Raw genomic sequence first — 20,666 nt, 5'->3', positions numbered from 1 at the left:
TTCAATTTTTATCCAATTGTAGTCCGACACTGGCCAGTGTGAGACTAAATCAAAGAAGAACGCGAATAATTGACAAAATTTGACTCTTTATAGTTTTGACTGTAGTCATAACAGAAATTACTAGTTAGTATTTCTGTTTCTGAGAGCTATTTAGAATCATAGTAATAATTGAGTTGGCAAAAAGGCCTTTATTTGGTTCTTGACTCTCTACTGCCAGCCTATATAGTTCACGCTGACATCCGGAATATAACATCAGCATAAAATTAAAGCTCACGCTTATGCAAACCATAATTATGGTTCATTACAATTTGGGGATGTCCTTAGATGACAGAAGATCATTATACACAGTTCCGCTAAATAAGGCAAGATGCGGAGGGTGCATTTAGATTAAGTCCTATTGGAATCAAATGTTTTGGAAAGATAGCAACAGGGGAGAAGTTTTTCAGAGGAACTACAGTATTTAGTAATTTAATATAATTGATTGAAAAATTGCTGCATCAGTTGGATAGATGATTCCTAGGTGACTAGCTGTTGGTCAAGGGCTGGTAGCCTCGCATAGTTATGAAGAAATATCGGGTGCGCCTCAATACTTTTAGGATTTTTTTTTTAGTTCAAGTTACATAAACACACATCTGGGAACCGACATTGCAGGGGCGGAATAAAACCACTAGATAAGGGATATTTATTTAAGAAATACAAGGGACTATAGAGAAAAGAAGAATTAAGTTGATAAGTATCACCAGCTTCCTCTACGTCTGTACATGATTTCGGCCTATAAAAATCTTTTCGTGAATTTGTCAAGGTCGTGCTGCTTTTGACATTAAGAACCAAGGACAATGAAAGGGAAACTAGACGCAGTGGAGGACTTAAGGACTGTATATAAGAGAAACAAAACATTGTCATGTTAGTTTATATGTCATTGGAAATGAAAATTTATCGATTTCATGAACAGACCCAGAAAATAAAATGGAAAAGCCAGTAACATATTCTAATCTTCAATTTTTCACATTTTGGTCTACGATTGAAAAAAAAGCAACGGCGTCCATTGAAGAGGGCTGGTGGTTGAAACCCCCTGAAAATATTCTGATATCGGTATATTAGAATTACCACATCTTACCCAAGATTAGGTAAAGTATTGTAAGTATAGTTCTATATATAAATTAAATTGCAATTTAATCTATTATTCAAAAGAAGATGGTTTTAAATTTCAGAGGTCGCACTAGTTAATTGGAATTTGATAATTGCTTTATAAGTTGATTAAATGTGATTACTTTGAGTATTCCTATTGCAACTGGAGCAGCAACTGGAGTCCCTTCAGCTCCAGTGTTATAAAATAGTGTTTGGTCTACATCAGACAACCCATTCACAGTTTCTGAAAGGTGATATATGCCTGTTTTTTAAAGCTACGTAGGTATATTTTAATGCTTAGATTCTGGTTGAAGTTAACTAAGAAAAATGAGGATAGACTTGTAAGAGCGGCATATGAAGAGATGTTGAAATGTGGCTTAAAAACCTCGTGGCCATCCCAAATTAAATCATTACTAGAAAAAGTAGGAATGCCTTACTTATGGAATAATGGTCTTTGCTCTAGTGATGTACCAACAAATTTAGAAAGCCAGGTACGATTTATATTAGAGAGTCAGGAAATCCAGCATTGGCAAGGGCTGGTTTTAGATTCTAAAACCCTACTACATTATAATCAGGAAAAACCTAGTTTTGAAGAGGAAGTTTATTTTAAATTTAATTTACCGGCTTTGATTCTACGTCGTTGTATTCAGCTTTGGGCGAATTGTCTTCCAATCCAGAACAGGCAAAAAACTTTCGACAAAAATAAAATGATAGTTGGTCCAGATAGGCGGTATGTTTGTCCCCTTCGTAAAGATGATGATGAAGACTCGGATCATTTTCTCCGGAAATGCCCGGTGCTCTTGGATTTACGGGAAACTTATTTGCATGGGATTAATTTAATGCTTCTGGGTAATCTACAAAATAGTAACCCAGCCACAATATTTCGAATGGGAGTATATATAGATAAATCCTTGATAAGAAGAAAAAGTTTTATATGATTATTTTCTTTCGTTGTTAGATTGGGCACGTTTTGCGTTGAATTCTGTTTTTTGTGCGTGTTTGTAATTCGTACTGTTGTTAATTTCCTTGCATGTTTGTTATTTATTTATATTTTCGTATGTATATGGCCCATGGGTTTTTGAAATACACCTATCTATCTATATATCTATTGTGTTTCGAATTTGTTGCATTAGACATTTTGGTTTAGGATGATTTCTTTATTTTGATTACTTGTTGAATGTAATTAAACTCTATATTTTTAAAGTTGTATGGTAATTTCTAGAAGTATTAATCAGTCAAAATTAAATTCCTTAAGTCAAGCAATGAAGTAAGTATTAATTCTTACGTCATTGGTTATGATTAAGAAGTACTAATCAATACTAAGGGTTCAAAATGGTCGCCCATTTGACAAAGATTACATTTAGGAAAAATCAACTTTTTGTCCATTTTCGGGCATTTCCAGGATATATTCCATGAACAATTCTCATTTCATAACGGTGTTTTTAGAAGAATTATGCACTTTGGTCCGTAAACCTTATCAGCCTCACCTTTTTTTTACTTCTACAGAACAACTATTAAGTTGATACAAGGCAACTCCACGCCAAAATTAGGTCTTCGTTTTTCTAACGTCTTATTAATTGCTCAGGAATACTCCCTCATTTCTTGCTGGACCATCTTCCATTATACAAACCAGATTTGATCGAACGTTTTCCATAAGGTTTATTACATTAAAAGTATTAATTGACCAAAAAGTATTGTTAATCAAAAATGGCAAACAAGACTTTATGTTCTGTTTTACTATTGATTTATACTTAACTCGCATAAGTCAGTTTTCCAGCTAATGTGAAATATTGAGTAATAATAATAATAAAAATAATATATTCCCAGAAAACCCAACAAGGGTTGAGACAAAGCGAAACAACAATCGGCAGCACTTAATATCAAACTCATAAATATACAATTCATTGCCAACCTGCAGAAAAACAGTTCTTTGGTTAAGTCTTAGTCTCGGGAAGTTCCCCGCTTTAGAGCTTCCCTGATATCCCTTTCCTCATCATTTATTTATTTATTCTTGTTGATACTTTGACAAAACAATTCACTGATTATCCAACACTTCATTATATTCCGCTACAAAATCAAATAGGTTTCCCCCAGTATATCCCCACATACTAGACAAAAGTGGAGACCTTTGTAGCCTAACCTGACATATATACTTTCTTCTTTCCCCAAGTGTCATTTCAAACTTACTAAACAACTCAAATTATGGCACTAGGTATACCATATCAGTGGTATAGTGAATATAACTCTCTTTGTAATCAAGTTTGAGTTTTAATGAGTCAATCGGCTATTCATCATTCTCCTGGTGTCAGCTCAATCAGTTCAACACTCATAACAAGGTATTGTGTTTCAGTTTTATATCTGATTTTATAGTCAAGGCGCATGATTGATGACAATAGGTTAAATTGTCTACACACAGGTTAGTTTTAAAACTAATTAAGAAAATGAAGAAAAGCTTAAAATTAAGTTTCAGTCAGAAATCGGATTTTAGCCGATCATATACGTAATAATTTCTTTTCGCTTTAAGTTTTAATGTTGCTTCTTACTTTCGGTTGAATTTTTTTTTTATTAATTTCTGAATGTTTTTGAATTAATGCAGGTTTTGATTTGCGTTCACCGTACTGAATAATTAAAACGAAATACGCATATGAATTTTACTTGTTTTGGCTAAATGGCTTTATCAAAGTTTTGATCGAACGATTTTTAAAAAAAAGGTAGTTCACCCCCTTGTCAATACCTCACTCCTTACACTAAAATTCGATTTTTTTCCAATTCTTTAAGAATGACCCCTGAATCACAAAGGCCGTTTAAATAGAGTAAAAAGCTCATTTTGAAATTACCAAAAATTCTTTAGCGTAAAGAACTAAGTATTGAGGAGTGGAAAAAAACCCTCAATTACGTACTAATTTCTGTTCATTTTAAGTTTTAATATTGCTTTTAATTTCAATAGAAAAAACTTGTTTTTTATTTGATTCCTCATTCTTTTTTATATAATGCTGGAAAACTTAGCACCCCTTCATAGAAACTCTCTTCCCCCATGATAAATTCCTCCATGGAGAGATCCTCTCATGTAGCCCCCTCATCAGTAAGCTTCCCAATAACCAATACCATATGTAAACAATGGGTAAAGTTCATAACTTGAAGCCCTTCCCCCGGGACACTGAGGGATTAGGTAGTCCTCAAATACAAAGCTATTAGACTTTTCGACTATACTGTACAAAATAGCTATCTAAAAGTTTTGATCCGGTGGCTTTGGGAAAAGATGAGCGTGGGAGGAGGGCTAGTTGCCCTCAAAATTTTTGGTCACTTAAAAGAGGGCACTAGAACTTTAAAATTCCCATTGCGACATTCTAAGACCACTTGGTCGATACGATCACCCCTGGGGAAAATAAAAAAAAACAACAAATAGACACACATCTGAGATCTTTCTTCTGTAAAAAAAAAAAAAAAAAAATCCACATTTTTGCAAATAGGAGCTAGAAACCTCTACACTAGAGTTCTCTGATACGCTGAATCTGATGGTGTGATTGTCATAAAGATTATATTACTTTTTAGGGGGTGTTTTCCCCTTTTTTAGAAAATAAGGCAAATTTTCTCAGGTTCGTAATTTTTTATGGGTAAAACCAAACTTAATGAAACTTATATATTTAAAATCAACACAAAAATCCAATTCTTTTGATTTATATATTGGGATGAGAATTCTGTTTTTTAGAGTTTTGGTTTCTATTGAGTCGGGCTACCACGAACTGTTAGAAAGAATGACTAAGTGGACAACCTTACTTATCTAGTTAGAATTATCAGAAAAGACGGCGGATGCACTAAAGATGCTTAAAGTAGAAAAGCCAAGGCCCATTGTGTTTTCTCACAGTTGGAAAAATTTAGAATTATATTCCCCTGATTTAAGAGGGGGGACTAGGGAAGAGAGGGATGGACCGTGTGCAGAGGGTGAATATCTTCCAATGTATGTTCCCAAAGTACATTCTAAGCCAGAAGTAGCAGTATTGCAAAATATTTAAATCTTTTGCAATGGGGGGGGGGGTATTTCACTGGTTTAAGCTTTTTTTATCTACCTTTCAGGGATACCCTGTGCCTCTTACTGCCGTGTGAAGACGTATTTACAATTTTTTATTCTTTTCTTCATTTGTCAGTATAGAATTTATTCATGCTATTTATTCATTCATAGTAATTGCAGTTTGACATAACTATTCATGTTAATTTCTGTTGTTTTAGGTCCCGTTAGCTCATTCACAGTAATTTATATTCGTTTTAAGTTTGATATTTGATGGGAACTTCATATCCGTTGGTGCAATTTGCCTTATAATTGTACCTTTGTCTTTGTAATTTTAAATAAAAGCTCATGGAAATACTGTGTCTTTGAAACCGCATGAAAAACATGAAGTTTCGAAAAAGACTTTATGGAGACTAGTTAACTTTTACTGTAGCTGCTAAGGCTTCAGTACTAGGGCATTGAAGTTTCAAATCTTGATTACGATAAAGGCCTAGAATTTTTATCCTTTTTAGTTCAACAGTTTCGTAGGGATCAATTTTTCTCAACGTTTTTTAAGATGGCGCTCATTCAATATATTTAATTCGTCAGTACACTTCAATGATAAATTCTTATAAAAGCTTTTGTTCTTTAAGATTTGTGAAAATGTTGGTATAATAAGTAAAAATATTTAAATTAATAAATTAGCCTTAAAATATATTATGTTTTCTGTCAAAACAAAAGATGATTTGCGGAATAAATCAGGAATTGAGGTAATCCTTGCAATTTTGGCTCTAATCTGATCCCAAATTAGTTGTGGTCTAGCGGCAATTATATTCATTACGATGAAGTTTCGATAACGTTGTTAAAGTGTGAACTTCCTGGCTGAAGGGCCATGAAAGTGAAATCAGCATGGCCGGTAAGGCGTGTAAAATCCAATGTCGTGGTCTTTACCTTTTTACCCCCTTCCCCCTGAGCCCATCTTAGGTTTATTCACACCTGAAAACCACAGTTTTCCAAGATTTTTCTTATGTTTATTTCAAAACTATGGAGCATTAAGGGTAATACCATATTATCGTCAGTGTTGCCACTTTGAACCCTTAAATTAAATAATTAAAGCGAATTATTTAAATTCGTAACGCTTTTTGTCCGTCAAAATTCACAAGTTAACTACCTGTTCATTTTCAAAGACAATTGAACCTTAAGAAGAAAGCTATACTGTTCTTAAGCTGTCTACTGCCACTGGTTTTTAGCTTATTTTTTGTCCATTCTTCACATGGAGGTACTTTTCATTAAGAATCGAATTCCTGATATTTCAGATTTTTCGGGATGTATCCGGTTTGTTAAATTTCCACTTTACCAATTCTAAAAATCTAATTCTATTTTAACTGTAAGTTGTAATTAAAGATGCTGAATCTGCTTTATATCATCAAGATCATTAAGGGTATAGGACATGATCTAGTTAGATACTAAAAAAAAAGATGAGACAAAAACAAAGACAAAAAAATGAAGAAAAATATTAAACTAAGAGATATAACAATTTCCAACAAGAGAATAAAATAAACCACAGCAGATATGTTATTTATGTCTTTTTTTTTAGCACTGAGATAAGCCTAGTGGAAGTCTTTGCCAAAATATCTGCTTCCTTTTTTTCTTCGTTTGTTCTTCGTTTTTGTTTTTGTTTTCGAGCCTCATGTATAGCTAATGTGGTCTCCGAAGTCATTCACCCGGAGATAACTTTCTGAATTAAATTATACAATTATGTTGAAGAAAAATTTGTTAAACCTCACTTTTAAAGCTCCATCTTGAAGAAGTAGGAGACAATAGTCAATCTTTCCTGCTGCTAACAAGATCAAGGCGTCCGTCTTCGAAGTTTTAAATCTCAAACTTATTTCAGTGGACGAACGTGCTTCTTGTATTGGAACTGAAACATGACTTCCACCAAAAAATGAAGCTGAAAAGTAATTGGATTCAGTAATTCCACTTAGTTTCCAGAACGTCCAAAAACATTAGAATCAGTAAAAATTGATTTCAACCTACATAAAAACCGATAGATGTTTAGGAAATTTGAAAATTTGCTTTTGTATTTTTCTTATTTACATTATGTTCTTTTTGTTTATGTTTTATTCATTATGTTTTTTTTATTACATTATCTTTTTGTATTGGAACTGAGACATGACTTCCGCCAAAAAAATAAGCTGAAAAGTAGTTGGATTTAGTAATTCTACTTAGTTTCCAGAATGTCCAAAAACATTAGAATCAGTAAAAACTGGTTTCAAATTACATAAAAACCGTGTTTTTTTTGGAGGGGAGTGGATTGAAAGTTTTCTTTTATTTGCAAAAAATGTCAAAAACTGTGTTTTTCAACTTAGACACATTTGACAATGAGTCAAACTTCCAGGTCAATTTTGCGGCCTCGAATTCTACTTTTCATACATTGGTTTTATCCAACAATTTGTGCTCAAAGAACATTCTGTTGCACTAGACTCCAAAAAAGCCGATTTTCACTCGGCAGTCGAATTTCACGTCCCCCAAGGCAAAAAAGGAAAATGTAATGAAATGTGAAATGGAGGGACCAATCGGATCGGTGGATGTAAAAACAGATGTACACCTTAAAATATGAACAAACATCAAAGGCAGAGTATACACAAAAATGTACATGAGAAACTGGTCCCCTGAATTCAAACGCAGTATGTTAAAGAATATTATCTTTACAGGAGAGATGAAAAACTCATAACTTTCTTTTATGTATTTTTTACCTTAATTAATACCCAGTGTTTTCGTAAAATGAAAGTTTTAAGGGCATCCAAACTACAGCCAAGAAAATCACGAAATAAAAAGCTTCATTTCCCGAGTATTTTTGTGATTGACAAAAGAGAATACAATGTTTCTTATAAAAAGACTTAGTCTTCTTAAAATATTGAGAAACAAATAACATATGAGAAAATGGGTTAAACCGCTGCTTATTTTAAAACATCAAAGACATTGAAAATTATTTATTTTTTTCAATTTTTAATGTTAAAAAAGTTTCAACGTGAAGATATAGAGCTTATGGCTGTAGCCAAAAGCCGTCCTGGCTAAGTGGCTGGTGCGCTGGGGTGGGAATTTTTTGTCTAAGGAGCACGGATTCAATCCCAGTTGTGATCAGTTATTTAGTTTGGGACGGGGGTCAGTGGAGTGACTCCGTAAGCTCAGCAACAGTCAACCCAGCTCTAAATGGGTACCTGGAGAAATCTGGTGAAGGTAAGCAGGAAGGGTGTGAGAAAGCACAGGATGGTTGGCCTCCAGCTCCCCATTGCACCTCCTGGAAGAAGGGCCATAAAGCGGAGATCAACACCACCGGTACAGATATTAAGGGTCTAGTGTCGTCTTACTTACTTACTTTTTTACTTTTTTTGCTGTAGCGTCTGCCAAATTTAAAGAAAAGAAACAGTTGTGAAAAAACAACAATGAAAAATCTAGAAAAGGCTTGGGAATAAAACAATTTATGGGTTTACATGGCAACACTGACAAAAAGGTGACAGTGCCATTAAAAAAATCACAAATTTGAAACATTCAAATTAAAATTTTATAAAATCACAGTTTATGGGTGTGAATACATCTAAGATAGGTCCAGGGGGCGAAAATGTTTTTGTTTTGATAATTTTGGTAATTCAAAGAGCTGAGTCGCACCTCTAATTTTTAGAAAAAAAAATCAATTGATGTCTTTTCAATTACTACAGTTCAAAACTAATTATAAACAGAGAGTATCCAATAGATGGCTGGTGCAGTTAGGATTTGGTAAATTTTGAAGTCAGTTTTTTTTTTGCTCATTTATTTTTACAATCACTTGCAAAATTTTGTAAAAACTCAATTCTATAACACAACAAAAACAGGAAAGAGGGGAAGGTTAGGTTAGACCCTTGAAAAGTAGCTTGGTGGGGCACCCATGGAAAAAGTACTTTTTCAAAGATAATAGCAATAAAATAAATAGAAAAGGAACAATAACAACAAAAATTCTCCGTCGACTAACGAAACAGAAAAAGTGAGAAACTTTGCGGAAAATAAAGATACATATTAAAAAATACAGTTGCAACGAAAATATATTAAAAACGGGAAAATCATTAACTAGACGGTGATTTTTTTTTTACTGTCTTGTTAAACGATTTCACCCGCTTTAAAAATGTTTTTGTTAGGATTGTAAATCAAAAGGCAGTGTGATCTTAGAAATTATTTATAGTACCAAGTATTTTTCTATATACTCATAGGGTAATTGACATCCCACATTCTTTGCGTTTTCCATATCCTTAAGAATAAAAAAATATTTGGAGACATCTGCCAGACTACCGTCTGTGCAAGAAGAAAAAGAAAGATATAAAAAAAGGAAGACTATAGGAAGAAAAAGAAATACATGCGAGAATCAGATAAAAGAAATAACGAAACAATTTATTTAAACTTAATATCCAAATGAAAAAAGTAAACAAAACAGGCGTAAATAAAATGACAACTTAAAAGCAAAAAGTTGAAACTAAAAACTCAATGAGTAGAAAACTAAAAGTAAAAGAACCATCTTCTCCCAGAAAAATCAAAAAGACGAATGGGTATTTTTAACCAAAAAGTATTGCAAATCTGGGATGGAGAATGTATTCTTTTCATAGCATTTAATTTCATATTCAGCTTTAATTTACCTAACCAGTGGTCAAATAATATATTTCTTTTCGGTAAATCGAATAAACTCGAATAACTCGAATAAACAAAAGCTAACCAAACCATACGATTAATTTTTACTTTTCTGGCTCTACCGATTTTTTGTATTTCGTTTTCTCAGTTCTTTATATACTTATGTATTTATCTTAACCTTTGGAATAAACTTGACTCTGGGAATGGCCTGCTCTGAAGATGGCTTGCGCTGAATACGTTTCTCAAACGTGGCGTCAATTCATTAAAATTTAGGGGAGAGAGGGTAAATGTGTTTTTCAATATGTAAGGGGGAAAAATTTGTTGTTTTTTTCCAATTTTTCAATATAACACAAAACTTGGCACTTTCCAAAAAAATATATATAAAACTGAGGTAAGTCTAAGGGAAAAAGTCTTCCGTTTGACATTCACGACATTGACGAATTGAGCAGGCATTTCCAAAATTTTGTGTTTTTTTATGTTTTTGAGAGCTCTTAACCCAAATTATCTCCGTTCAAGAAAATAACCTGTATTCTAGTAGTTATTTTCTTTTTACTAAAATGCTGAAAATGTTTTTTATTCTTTGAAGATTTATATTAATAATAAGGCTTTTAGCCCAGTGAGTAAGGAAAGACGAGATTAGATCTTCATAATAAAATCCTTTGATAGGCCACTTAAGTTTTTGGTTCTCATGCATCAAAAATCAACCCTCCCTTATTTTCGTTTAATAGGCGTAGCCATATTTAAAAACTAGAAAATAAGCCTTTCACACTTTTATAAATCGTCTTCATTGATGAACGCTGCAGAAGAACCATTAGCTGGACAAAGATTGATTGTGACAATTTCTCAAAGTGAGTTCACTATCAGAATAATGACTTGGAACTCTGAAAAGACTCATTAAATGAATAAACATCAGGAAATAAAAGTAGATTAGAGATTCAAGGAGCCTTTATATAACTCATAAATGAGTTGAAGGAGCTGATAATAATGTAACCAAGATAAGGCGATTTGACCGTTTTCGTTATTCTACGGGGTGGTTAGTATAAGTACCCTGATTTACATCTTATTCCAGGCAATCTAATGGTCCTATGTCAGTTTTAAATTCTTGGTCAACCTGACTGAGACTCTTGGCAGGTGTGACTTGCTAAAAGATAACAAACCGTGTATTGGTCCAATATGAGAGGCACCCACATACTCCTGCTGTTTACCCAAGCCAAATTAACCTAACACTTGGAAAACTATAGGTTCTATCACTATCTTAGCTCTATAACTATCTACCTTGGTTCTACTGCCCTAGCAATGACGCATGGACGGATAGACATATTTATTAACAAATGAACTAACCTCCTTTTTATACAATTTTAATAGGGGGGGGGTAATTAATGCCAGGTTTGCTTCTCACTCAATTGGACTATCTGTCTTGGCCTTTTCTACAATTAGCCTTGACTTGATGCCCACAGCTATTCCATTTTAATTCAAGATTCAAATTTAATTCAAGCTCATAAGTGAGTTGAGGGAGCTGAAAATAATGTAACCAAGCTGAAGGGATTTGACCGTTTTCGTGATTCTTCGGGGTGGTTAATAAAAGCACCCTGATTATACATCATACTGCTCATTTGGGGATACTGATTAATTTGGATCTTCTTTATAAAAAACGGGGTTTTCCGTATGTAATAGTTACTTTGTGTAAGAGAGGGCGCAGACCAAGAAAATTACAGATTGGATATTGCTGTGGAATTAAAAATTCAAAATAATCTTTCACACTTTTATAAATCGTCTTCATTGATGCACGCTGCAGAAGAACCATTAGCAAGACAAAGACAGATTGTAAAAGCTTCTCAAAGTGAGGTTTACTAGCAGAATGATGACTTAGAACTTCAAAAAGATTCGTTATATGTATATCCATCCGAAAATAAAATTAGATTAATTACTCAAAGATATTTTGTATCTTTGAATAATTTTATAAATAATATTACATATATTTAAAGAGATGAGCTTTTATAGAGTTTATGAAGAAGGTGATAAAAAATGTGAGCAAACTGAAACGATATGAATAAGTAGTTTTTGGTTGCGTTTAGCAGCAAGCAAGAAAAACAAACATGAATAAAACAAAACAATAAAAAAAACTTTAAAATACGTATCAAAAATTCATTTATATCTATTTTTGTTATGTTTTTTACTGTCACACAAAAACTTAAGGGAGAGGGTTCAATATCGTTATCCCAACTCTTTATGATAAAGTTTGAATTTTTTTCCAAAATTTTTCAGAATTACTCCTGAAACACAAGGGTCATTTAATTATAACAGTAAGAAGTTTTTTTTAAAGTACTAAAAAATTTTAGCGTGAAGAGTGAGGTATTGTGGAGGGGGAAGTCCCCTTCATATATGTATTTCTGTTCGTTTTAAATTTTAATGTTGCTGCTTACTTTCAGTTAAAAAACCTTGCTTTTTTTTAAATTTAATATCTCACAGAATTGACAGTGTGGACATCTGTATTAGGGCTAAGTGCTAAACGAAGAACATAGGTTAAGCCTCGTCTTAAAAGCGACTCGCTTACTTAGTTTCCCAAGAAATACGTTTCATCGAGCGAAATATGAAAGTCGGATATTATTCAGTTTTAAACTCAGGGGACTCTCTATGTCATCGGGAATTAAAAAAATAAAAAATAAATGAAAGTAAACGAAAAATTGAATTGAATAGAAAATCAAATATAAAGGTTATTATAATTGTGAAAAACTTTGATGTTATAAAGCACCTTCAGTGATAATAATCACCAGTAATCATTAACGCTTCTGACACTTTTTTTTTAACATATTTACATGCGTAAATTTTAATTATTATTGAATAACATTTCTAATCACCCATTTTTCATACATTTTCGTTTTTTAAAAGCGCTGCAGTACCAGGGGTTCAAGGGGGCTAGGTCTGAAAAGTATAAAAAAGGGGGATAGCCTAAAAAGAATCGGATTTTCTATTTATTTTTAATCTTTAAAATTAAGATGTACTTTTGACCTTCCAGGTAGAGTGAAGGATCCCTCTTGCTTTGAGGGCACCCATACATCTTTAAAATAAAAGTTTTCATCTCCATTAAACGTCCATGTCAAACTAAAAAAAAAAAAAAAAAAAAAAAAAAAAAAAAAAAAAAAAAAAAAAAAAAAAAAAAATGGGGGAATAGGTAGGCTACTTATAAAGCTAATGAGATTTACTACCTCTGACACAGAGCCTACAAGGAGCTAATTGAAAGTTTGAAAGTGGAAAGTCCTAGAGAACAAAAAGACTATAGTTTGTGTTAGTTCTTTAGCCCGTTCTTATCTTGAAGTAGAATTACTTAATAATTTTTTAGCGTTTAAGGTTCAAGAAATGTTTAAATGACTGCAATTCTTACTAAGTCCTTTTTTACTAAGTAATCAGTAGTAAGTACTTAGTAAAAACAAAGTAGTACTTTTTTATTTACTATGTAATTCTTACTAAGAGGAAAGCTGACAAGCTACTCTATAAATTACTAAAATTTAGTTTTAGTCATTAATAATGATTTGCGCTACTTAAAGTGACAAATAAAGAACAAATTATTTAGGCAGTAATTTTCCTGGATTATTGGACAATCAAATTGGGTTGAAGCAAGGGCTCTTAGCCACACTGACTACACACCCTGGGAATCCAGAATGTAATCCTGGAGAGGATCTTAGAAATATATATATTTTTTTTTTACAAAAACCATCCAATAGAATAGAAAAAATGTGTTGCTTCAGTTAAAATATATTAGCCTATTCCAAGTCAGTCTAAAATAATTCGGTGAGATTCAAAGAGTTGTGGACGTTAAAAAAACTTGGTCTAAAGTTTCGTATCAAACGCTACTCCAGTAAAATAGGTTCCAATTTTCATACAACAACTGATGAGTTAAAGGTTGCCAGTCGTAAAAAAAAAATCCATGGCAGCAATAGCAAAACTTGAAAACATGGTAAAATCCATGCTTTTCACAACCCTGAATGAATTTGTACCATTTTGTCTACAAATAAAAAAAATAATAACAGATACAATTATTTACCACCCTGTATGGATCAGATGACACAAAATAAATTTAATTCGTAATGTTTGTATAAAATAGTGGTACTCATCGAGAGATTTTCCCAAGATTGCGTCATCAAGGGTGATTGCGTCACATAAAAAGTGCCGGGCCTGTGTCAGATAAGAAGAACCAGTGTTCTAAGTTATGTCCTCTCCTAGTGCCAGTCTGTAGAGCACGCTCGTATACATTTTCAAGTATATCAAATTTTACACTTGATTTTATGTCATACTTGAATTAATAAGACGGATTATGCTTTTTCTTGTCGTCCAAAGTTTTTAATTGGAAAAATTTCCACTTCTGTACTCTGTTCTTTAAGACGTAATTTAACAAGTGTACCAGAAAAATATCCGAACAAGGTATTTCATACTAACTTCTGTGCCATGTTCCTATGTATTCCTAAGCTAAGTACCCAATGTACCCTAAGCTATGTGCTTTCTACCCCTAAGCTCTTGGACAGATTGTCCATGACATCAATCATGGTTGCAGAGACAGTGCAACCTAGTAAAGACCAAACAATGGTCCCCAGTATCCAAAGTTCTAAGAACACGTTTTGAAAAAAAATGTTTAATAAAAAAGATTACTATTTAAAGCTTGATCAATCTTAAAACTAAAAGCTTATTGTGACAAAAATTTTCTAGAAATTTTGGAAATGACCCTGAAACATTTTGTAAATGGCGTCTGATCAAAACGAAAAGTGTGATATCGGAATCACAATGGTGGAAAATTACCGGCATGAGAGTTACAGCCTTTCAACCCGCACAACAAGAGAAATCACTTCTTTGCTTGGAAGCAACGATGTGTCCCTTTTTCCCTTTTTTTCCCAGAGGATGATTGTTTTGAACCAATAGCTTTAGAATACTGGGAGGGAGCTCATTTGAAGAAATTGCCTTAGCTAGTTTCTTACGTAACAAAACAGTCATATCACATAAATGTCGCGTTTTCTACCATTTTGGGGCGAAAAGCATAAATTTTTGCCTGAAAAAGTCAAAATGCAAGAGAATAGAAATTCTATGATATTCAATTGACATTCGTGGTCTAAAAACCAAAGGAGGTTTGTGCGCCGCATCTCGATAAATTACAGCAAAGTGACGTTTTCTGCTATTTTGTGCCTCCAAAAGAACAGTTTTGGCCAAAAAAGAATCAAAATGCAGGGATTTTTTTATAGAACAAATATATTTTCTATATTCTATGTCTCTACATAGGAGGTTTTGAACTCCGATCTCGAAAACTGCTCTAAAGCATGGTATGAATGGTGCACGGTGCACAGTCAGGCATAAAAAAGGTGAAGAGTACGAAATTGGATTTCATAGTCCATGCCGGCGGTGCTGATATCCGTTTCTTGGCCCTTAGGCCAGGTAGTGCAATAGGGGGTTGGGGGCCAACCATCCTGTGCTTTCGCACACCCTTACTGTTTATTTTCCCTAGATTTCTACCCATTTAGAGCTGGGTCGACTCTGGCCGAGCTTACAGAGTCCCGCCATCGACCCCAGTCCCAAACCAAATAAATAGTGTACATACATACATACTGCAATAATTACGAAGGATTTTGGTAAATTATTAGTAGCTTTCTTCCAGTTTTCGCCATAAAGCATAAGTTTTTGTCCCAAGAGAGTCAAAATCCCAGAAAATGCAAATTCTAAGAAAGCCAATCGATGATTCGTGGTATAAACCGTTGGATTCACCCTATAAAGTGTTGTAGTCTTTGGTTGTAGAGTTTCGTATATGTCTAAACATAAAATAACAAATAAAAGGACAGAAAAGGGAATAACGTATTCTCCGTTATGGAGTTTGAGTCGCCCATCTTGAAATAAAGAGAAAAGTATTTTTTTTTTTGAATGGCTAGCATGAATCCCATTTTTAATTCTAATTCTTTTTTCTGCCAAAACTACACGCCTATTTCAAGGTCAGGGAGAGATGTAAAATGGCTTTGCGGCACTTGTTTGTTATAACGCCCAATTCGTAGCGCCTATGTATATTAAATAAAAAAAAACAAGGTTTTTTAAAGGAAAGTGAGGAGCGACATTAAAACTTAAAACGAACAGAAATTACTTCGTATGTGAAAGGGGCTGCTTCCTCATCAGCGCCTCGCTCTTTACGCTAAAGTTTGATTGTTTCTCTTAACTCTACTTTTCAAAACAGTAAAAAACTTTAGCGTAAAGAGCGAGGCGTTGATGAGGAAGCAGTCCCTTTCACATATGAAGTAATTTCTGTTCGTTTCAAGTTTTAATGTCGCTCCTTACTTTCCGTTAAAAAAACATGTTTTTTTTTTCATTTAATTTCTGAACATATATGAATCAATACATGTTTGATTTTGGCTCTCCGCAGATGAATAATTACAACAAAATTTTCATGTTTATTTTTTTTTTTTTTGGCTAAATGGCTTTCTCATAGTTTTGATCGAATGATTTTGAGAAAAACAGGACCGGGGGGGAGGCCTAGTTGCCCTCCGACTATTTGGTTACTTAGAAAGGCAACAAGAACTTTAATCTTTTATTAGTTTATGTTTTTATTAGTTAAAGATATACATAACTTATAAATTAGCATACGTAACGAACTTCTGTATTCTTATGTTTTTATTACGTATATGAGGGGGTTCACCCCTTCTTCAGTACCTCGCTCTTTCCACTAAAGCTTAGATTGTATCCCAATTTCTTAAGAATTACCCTTGAATCACACAAGCCGTAGAATAAATAGTTGAAATTACTAAAAATACTTTAGCGCAAAGAGCAAGGTATTAGGAGGGAGGTGAACCCCTCATATACGTAATAATTTCAATTCGTTTTAAGTTTTAATGCTGCTCCTTACTTTCAGTTGAAAAAACTTTTTCATATTTATTTTTTCATTGTTTTTTTTAATTCTAAAAATTCCTGCTCCCCCTTCATGGAAGTTTTCTACCACCATGTCAAATTCAGCCATGGAAAGCTCCCCCACATAAACCCATCCCCTCAACCCCCCAACCAAGAAAAATCCCCCTGAAAGCGTCTGTACACTTCCCAATAACCATTACTATGTGTAAACACTGGTCAAAGTTTCTAACTTGCAGCCCCTACCACGGGGACTTTGGGGGAGTAAGTCGTCCCCAAAGAGATAGCTATTAGGTTTGTCGACTATGCTGAATAAAATGGCTATCTCAGAATTTTTTCCGGTGACTTTGGGAAAAAATGAGCGCAGGAGCGGGACTGGGTTCCCACCAATTTTTCGGTCACTTAAAAAGGGCACTAAATCTTTAAATTTACGTTAGAACGAGCCCTCTCCTTATATTTTAGGACCACTAGGTCGATACGATCACCCCTGGGGGAAAAACAAACAAAAAAACAAAAACAACAAATTAACACGCATCTTCGACACATCTTCGACAAAAAGCACGTTCTTCGACAATGAATGTGAACGGAAAAAAGAAGAATTAAATCACATGCTAGAATATGTTAAAAAATCCAAAAAGGAAACTGAGAAACTGGAATTGCTCCGACAGCATAGAAGTAAAAGAAAAGAATATAAACTAATGATAAAAATGAAGAAACTAGAGTTTCGATGGCGGGAACAAAATGAACTTGCGCATTTCTATAAGACAAATTATTTCCGGGAATTCTGGAAAAGAGTTTCATAAAAAAAAATGACTGCTCCCAAATGTATTCCGCAGGAAGACGAGTGGCCCCCCCTTCTTTGAGAAACTAGAAGCAGGTACAGCATCTGGCACACAACAGCCCCCACCCGATTTCGAAAAACTGGCAGAAGAAGTCGGAACCCCCTCTTGTGACAACACTGAATACCCCCTACTGGAAGAAGATTATCACCTTTGCCGCCAAATCCAACGGGAAGAAGTAGAAGATGCCATAAAACGAACTAGAGGTGGGTCTGCGCCAGGACCAGATGGAGTTCCAGCAAAGGCTTTGAATGTACTACAAGTAATTTTATTACCTCTGCTTCTGGGGTTGTATAACTTGGTTATGAAAGAAAAAAATTGGCCTGATCCTTGGAAGATATCTGTAGTTATCCCCCTATTTAAGAAAGGTGATGCAAGTTTGTGCTAGAATTACCGACCAATCAGCTTAGGAAACTGTCTTGGAAAAATTTTGGACAAAATCTTAAACAAAAGGCTGGAATTATGGCTGGATGAGAGGCAAATTCTGAGAGAAGAGCAAGCCGGTTTTCGTAAAGGATACTCACCATCTGATCGAATGTTTGTTCCAAATGCATTGATTAGTAAGTATTGCAAGGGAAACGGAAAGTTGTACGTGGCTTTTCTTGATTTAAGTAGAGCATTTGACAATGTTGACCGTATAATTCTGTTTAGAACGCTTTTAGGAACAGGAATTCCGTCACCCTTTTTAAGGGTTCTTCTCTCGATGTATTGTTTGACCAGAAATGTGGTAAAGATATCAGGAAGCGGTATATCTAGAGTTTTTTTAATGTAAAAGGTGTAAAACAGGGTAGTACCCTATCACTGAAACTTTTTGCTATTTTTATAAATGATCTCGCCGAATACCTTGAAAAAAGGTGGGCGCCAGTTGTACACCTTGGAAATAAAGTATTATCATTACTATTATTTCCCAATGATATTGCCTTGTTCGCCAGATCCAATTCGGAGCTACAAACTCTGTTAGATTTAACAGCTGAATATTTAGAGGAAAAGAAACTGGAAATTAACACAAAAAAGACAGAGGTGATGATTTTTTGCCGTAGACAATCAACAGGAAATAAAGATGAAGAAAGTTTTAATTTGAATGGTGAAGCTGTGAAGGTTGTGTCTCAGGCAATATATTTAGGATTCCATCTAACATCGAACGGAAGATGGAACAATCATATTTAATATTTAGGCAAATCGAGGAAAAGTAGCAATGGCAACGCTGTTCAGGAACAGTAATTTGACGGGAATAGGTGACTTAAAGATGCACAAAAACGTGTTCAACTCAAAAATAAGGCCAATCCTCCACTATGGAGGGGAAGTATGGGGCCTAGAAGTGGCAAATTCATTAGAAACTCTAGAGCTACAATATTATAAACGAATGCTAGGTCTGCACGCCACAACTCACACACTTTTCATCAAGGGAGATTTGGGACTTCTCTCAATGATAAAACATAGACAGATCCAACTAATTAAGTTTTGGCTGAAAATACTGCAATGTCCCTCCTCAAGACTCATCAGAGCAGCGTATGATGAATACTTACCCTGGGACAAAAATCGTCATGGCCCTTCCATGTCAAAAACTACTGGCACAGGTCTATCGTATGCATGGAATGGAGGAGAGGGCCCAATCTCAGATCAAAAAGCCTTTTTGTCAGAGATCCAAATAAGGCTGGAAGACCAAGAAATTCAGAAATGGTGGAATGACCTTAGCCAGTCGGAAAGCTTAAGTTCTTACTATAAGGTGAAAGAAAATTATGGTGAAGAGTTATATTTTAAATTAAGGATTCCAAAAGAATCCCTGAGGTCTTGGATGCAAGTGCGAGCAAACTGTCTCCCTCTTCACAGTATTTGGAAAAATAGGTGTCACCCGAAAATACGGTATACTTGTCCAATTTGCGGTGATCTTGATGGGCTAGACCATTTTCTTTTCAGGTGTCAGGGGCTAAATGAGCTAAGAGGGAGCTTTCTTGGAGTGGATAGTCGTGAGCCCCTTCTTGGAACTTTGAAGTCGACGTCGAAAATAAATATAGTTGCAGTGGCAAATTTTGTCCGGAAGGGTCTCGTTATTCGAAAGTCGATTGTTACATAATTTAGTTTGTTTGTTGTTATACATGTATGTATACGGCCTGAAAAATGGCTTTAAATACAGTCATTCATTCATTCATTCATTCATTCTTGTGGCAAAAATACAAAATACAAAATTCCACATTTTTGTAGATAGGAGCTTGAAACTTCTACTGTATACGCTAAATCCGATGGTGTGATTTTCGTTTAGAATCTATGACTTTTAAGGGGTGTTTCCTCCATTTTCTAAAATAAGATAAATTTTCTCAAACTCGTAGCTTTTGATGGGTAAGTCTAAACTTGATGAAAATTATAGATTTAAAATCAGCAGTAAAATGCAATTCTTTTGATGTAACTAGTGTATAAAATTCTGTTGTTTTGAGTTTCGGTTTCTATTGAGCCGTGTCGCTCCTTAACTACAGTTCGTTACCACGAATTGTCTGATAAATAATAATAATAACTCACTCTTCATGATCGGTAAGAAAAACCTTGTTGTATTTCAACTAATTGTGTCAAAGGAGGATGTTACTAGGATCGAGACCCAGCTATTTATATTTTAGAATATATATCTACACTGACACACACACACACACACACACACACACACACACACACACACACACACACACACACACACACACACACACACACACACACACACACACACACACACACACACACACACACACACACACACACACACACACACACACACACACACACACACACACACACACACACACACACACACACACACACACACACACACACACACACACACACACACACACACACACACACACACACACACACACACACACACACACACACACACACACACACACACACACACACACACACACACACACACACACACACACACACACACACACACACACACACACACACACACACACACACACACACACACACACACACACACACACACACACACACACACACACACACACACACACACACACACACACACACACACACACACACACACACACACACACACACACACACACACACACACACACACACACACACACACACACACACACACACACACACACACACACACACACACACACACACACACACACACACACACACACACACACACACACACACACACA

General features: G+C 34.7%; 1 protein-coding gene across 1 annotated transcript in view; it reads right to left on the bottom strand.

The window, feature by feature from the left end:
• LOC136033310 (chondroitin sulfate proteoglycan 4-like) overlaps nt 1-20,666 on the bottom strand; it is a gene marked incomplete in the record, with an annotated part of 437,436 nt that overhangs the window by 347,771 nt on the left and 68,999 nt on the right. The window contains 1 exon segment of the mRNA XM_065714084.1: nt 6,901-7,064. Within this exon segment, the coding sequence (XP_065570156.1) occupies nt 6,901-7,064 (164 nt within the window).

Source organism: Artemia franciscana, chromosome 11 (genome assembly GCF_032884065.1).
Source record: "Artemia franciscana chromosome 11, ASM3288406v1, whole genome shotgun sequence".
Lineage (NCBI taxonomy): Eukaryota > Metazoa > Arthropoda > Branchiopoda > Anostraca > Artemiidae > Artemia > Artemia franciscana.
This window is presented reverse-complemented; position numbering and strand designations above follow the sequence as displayed.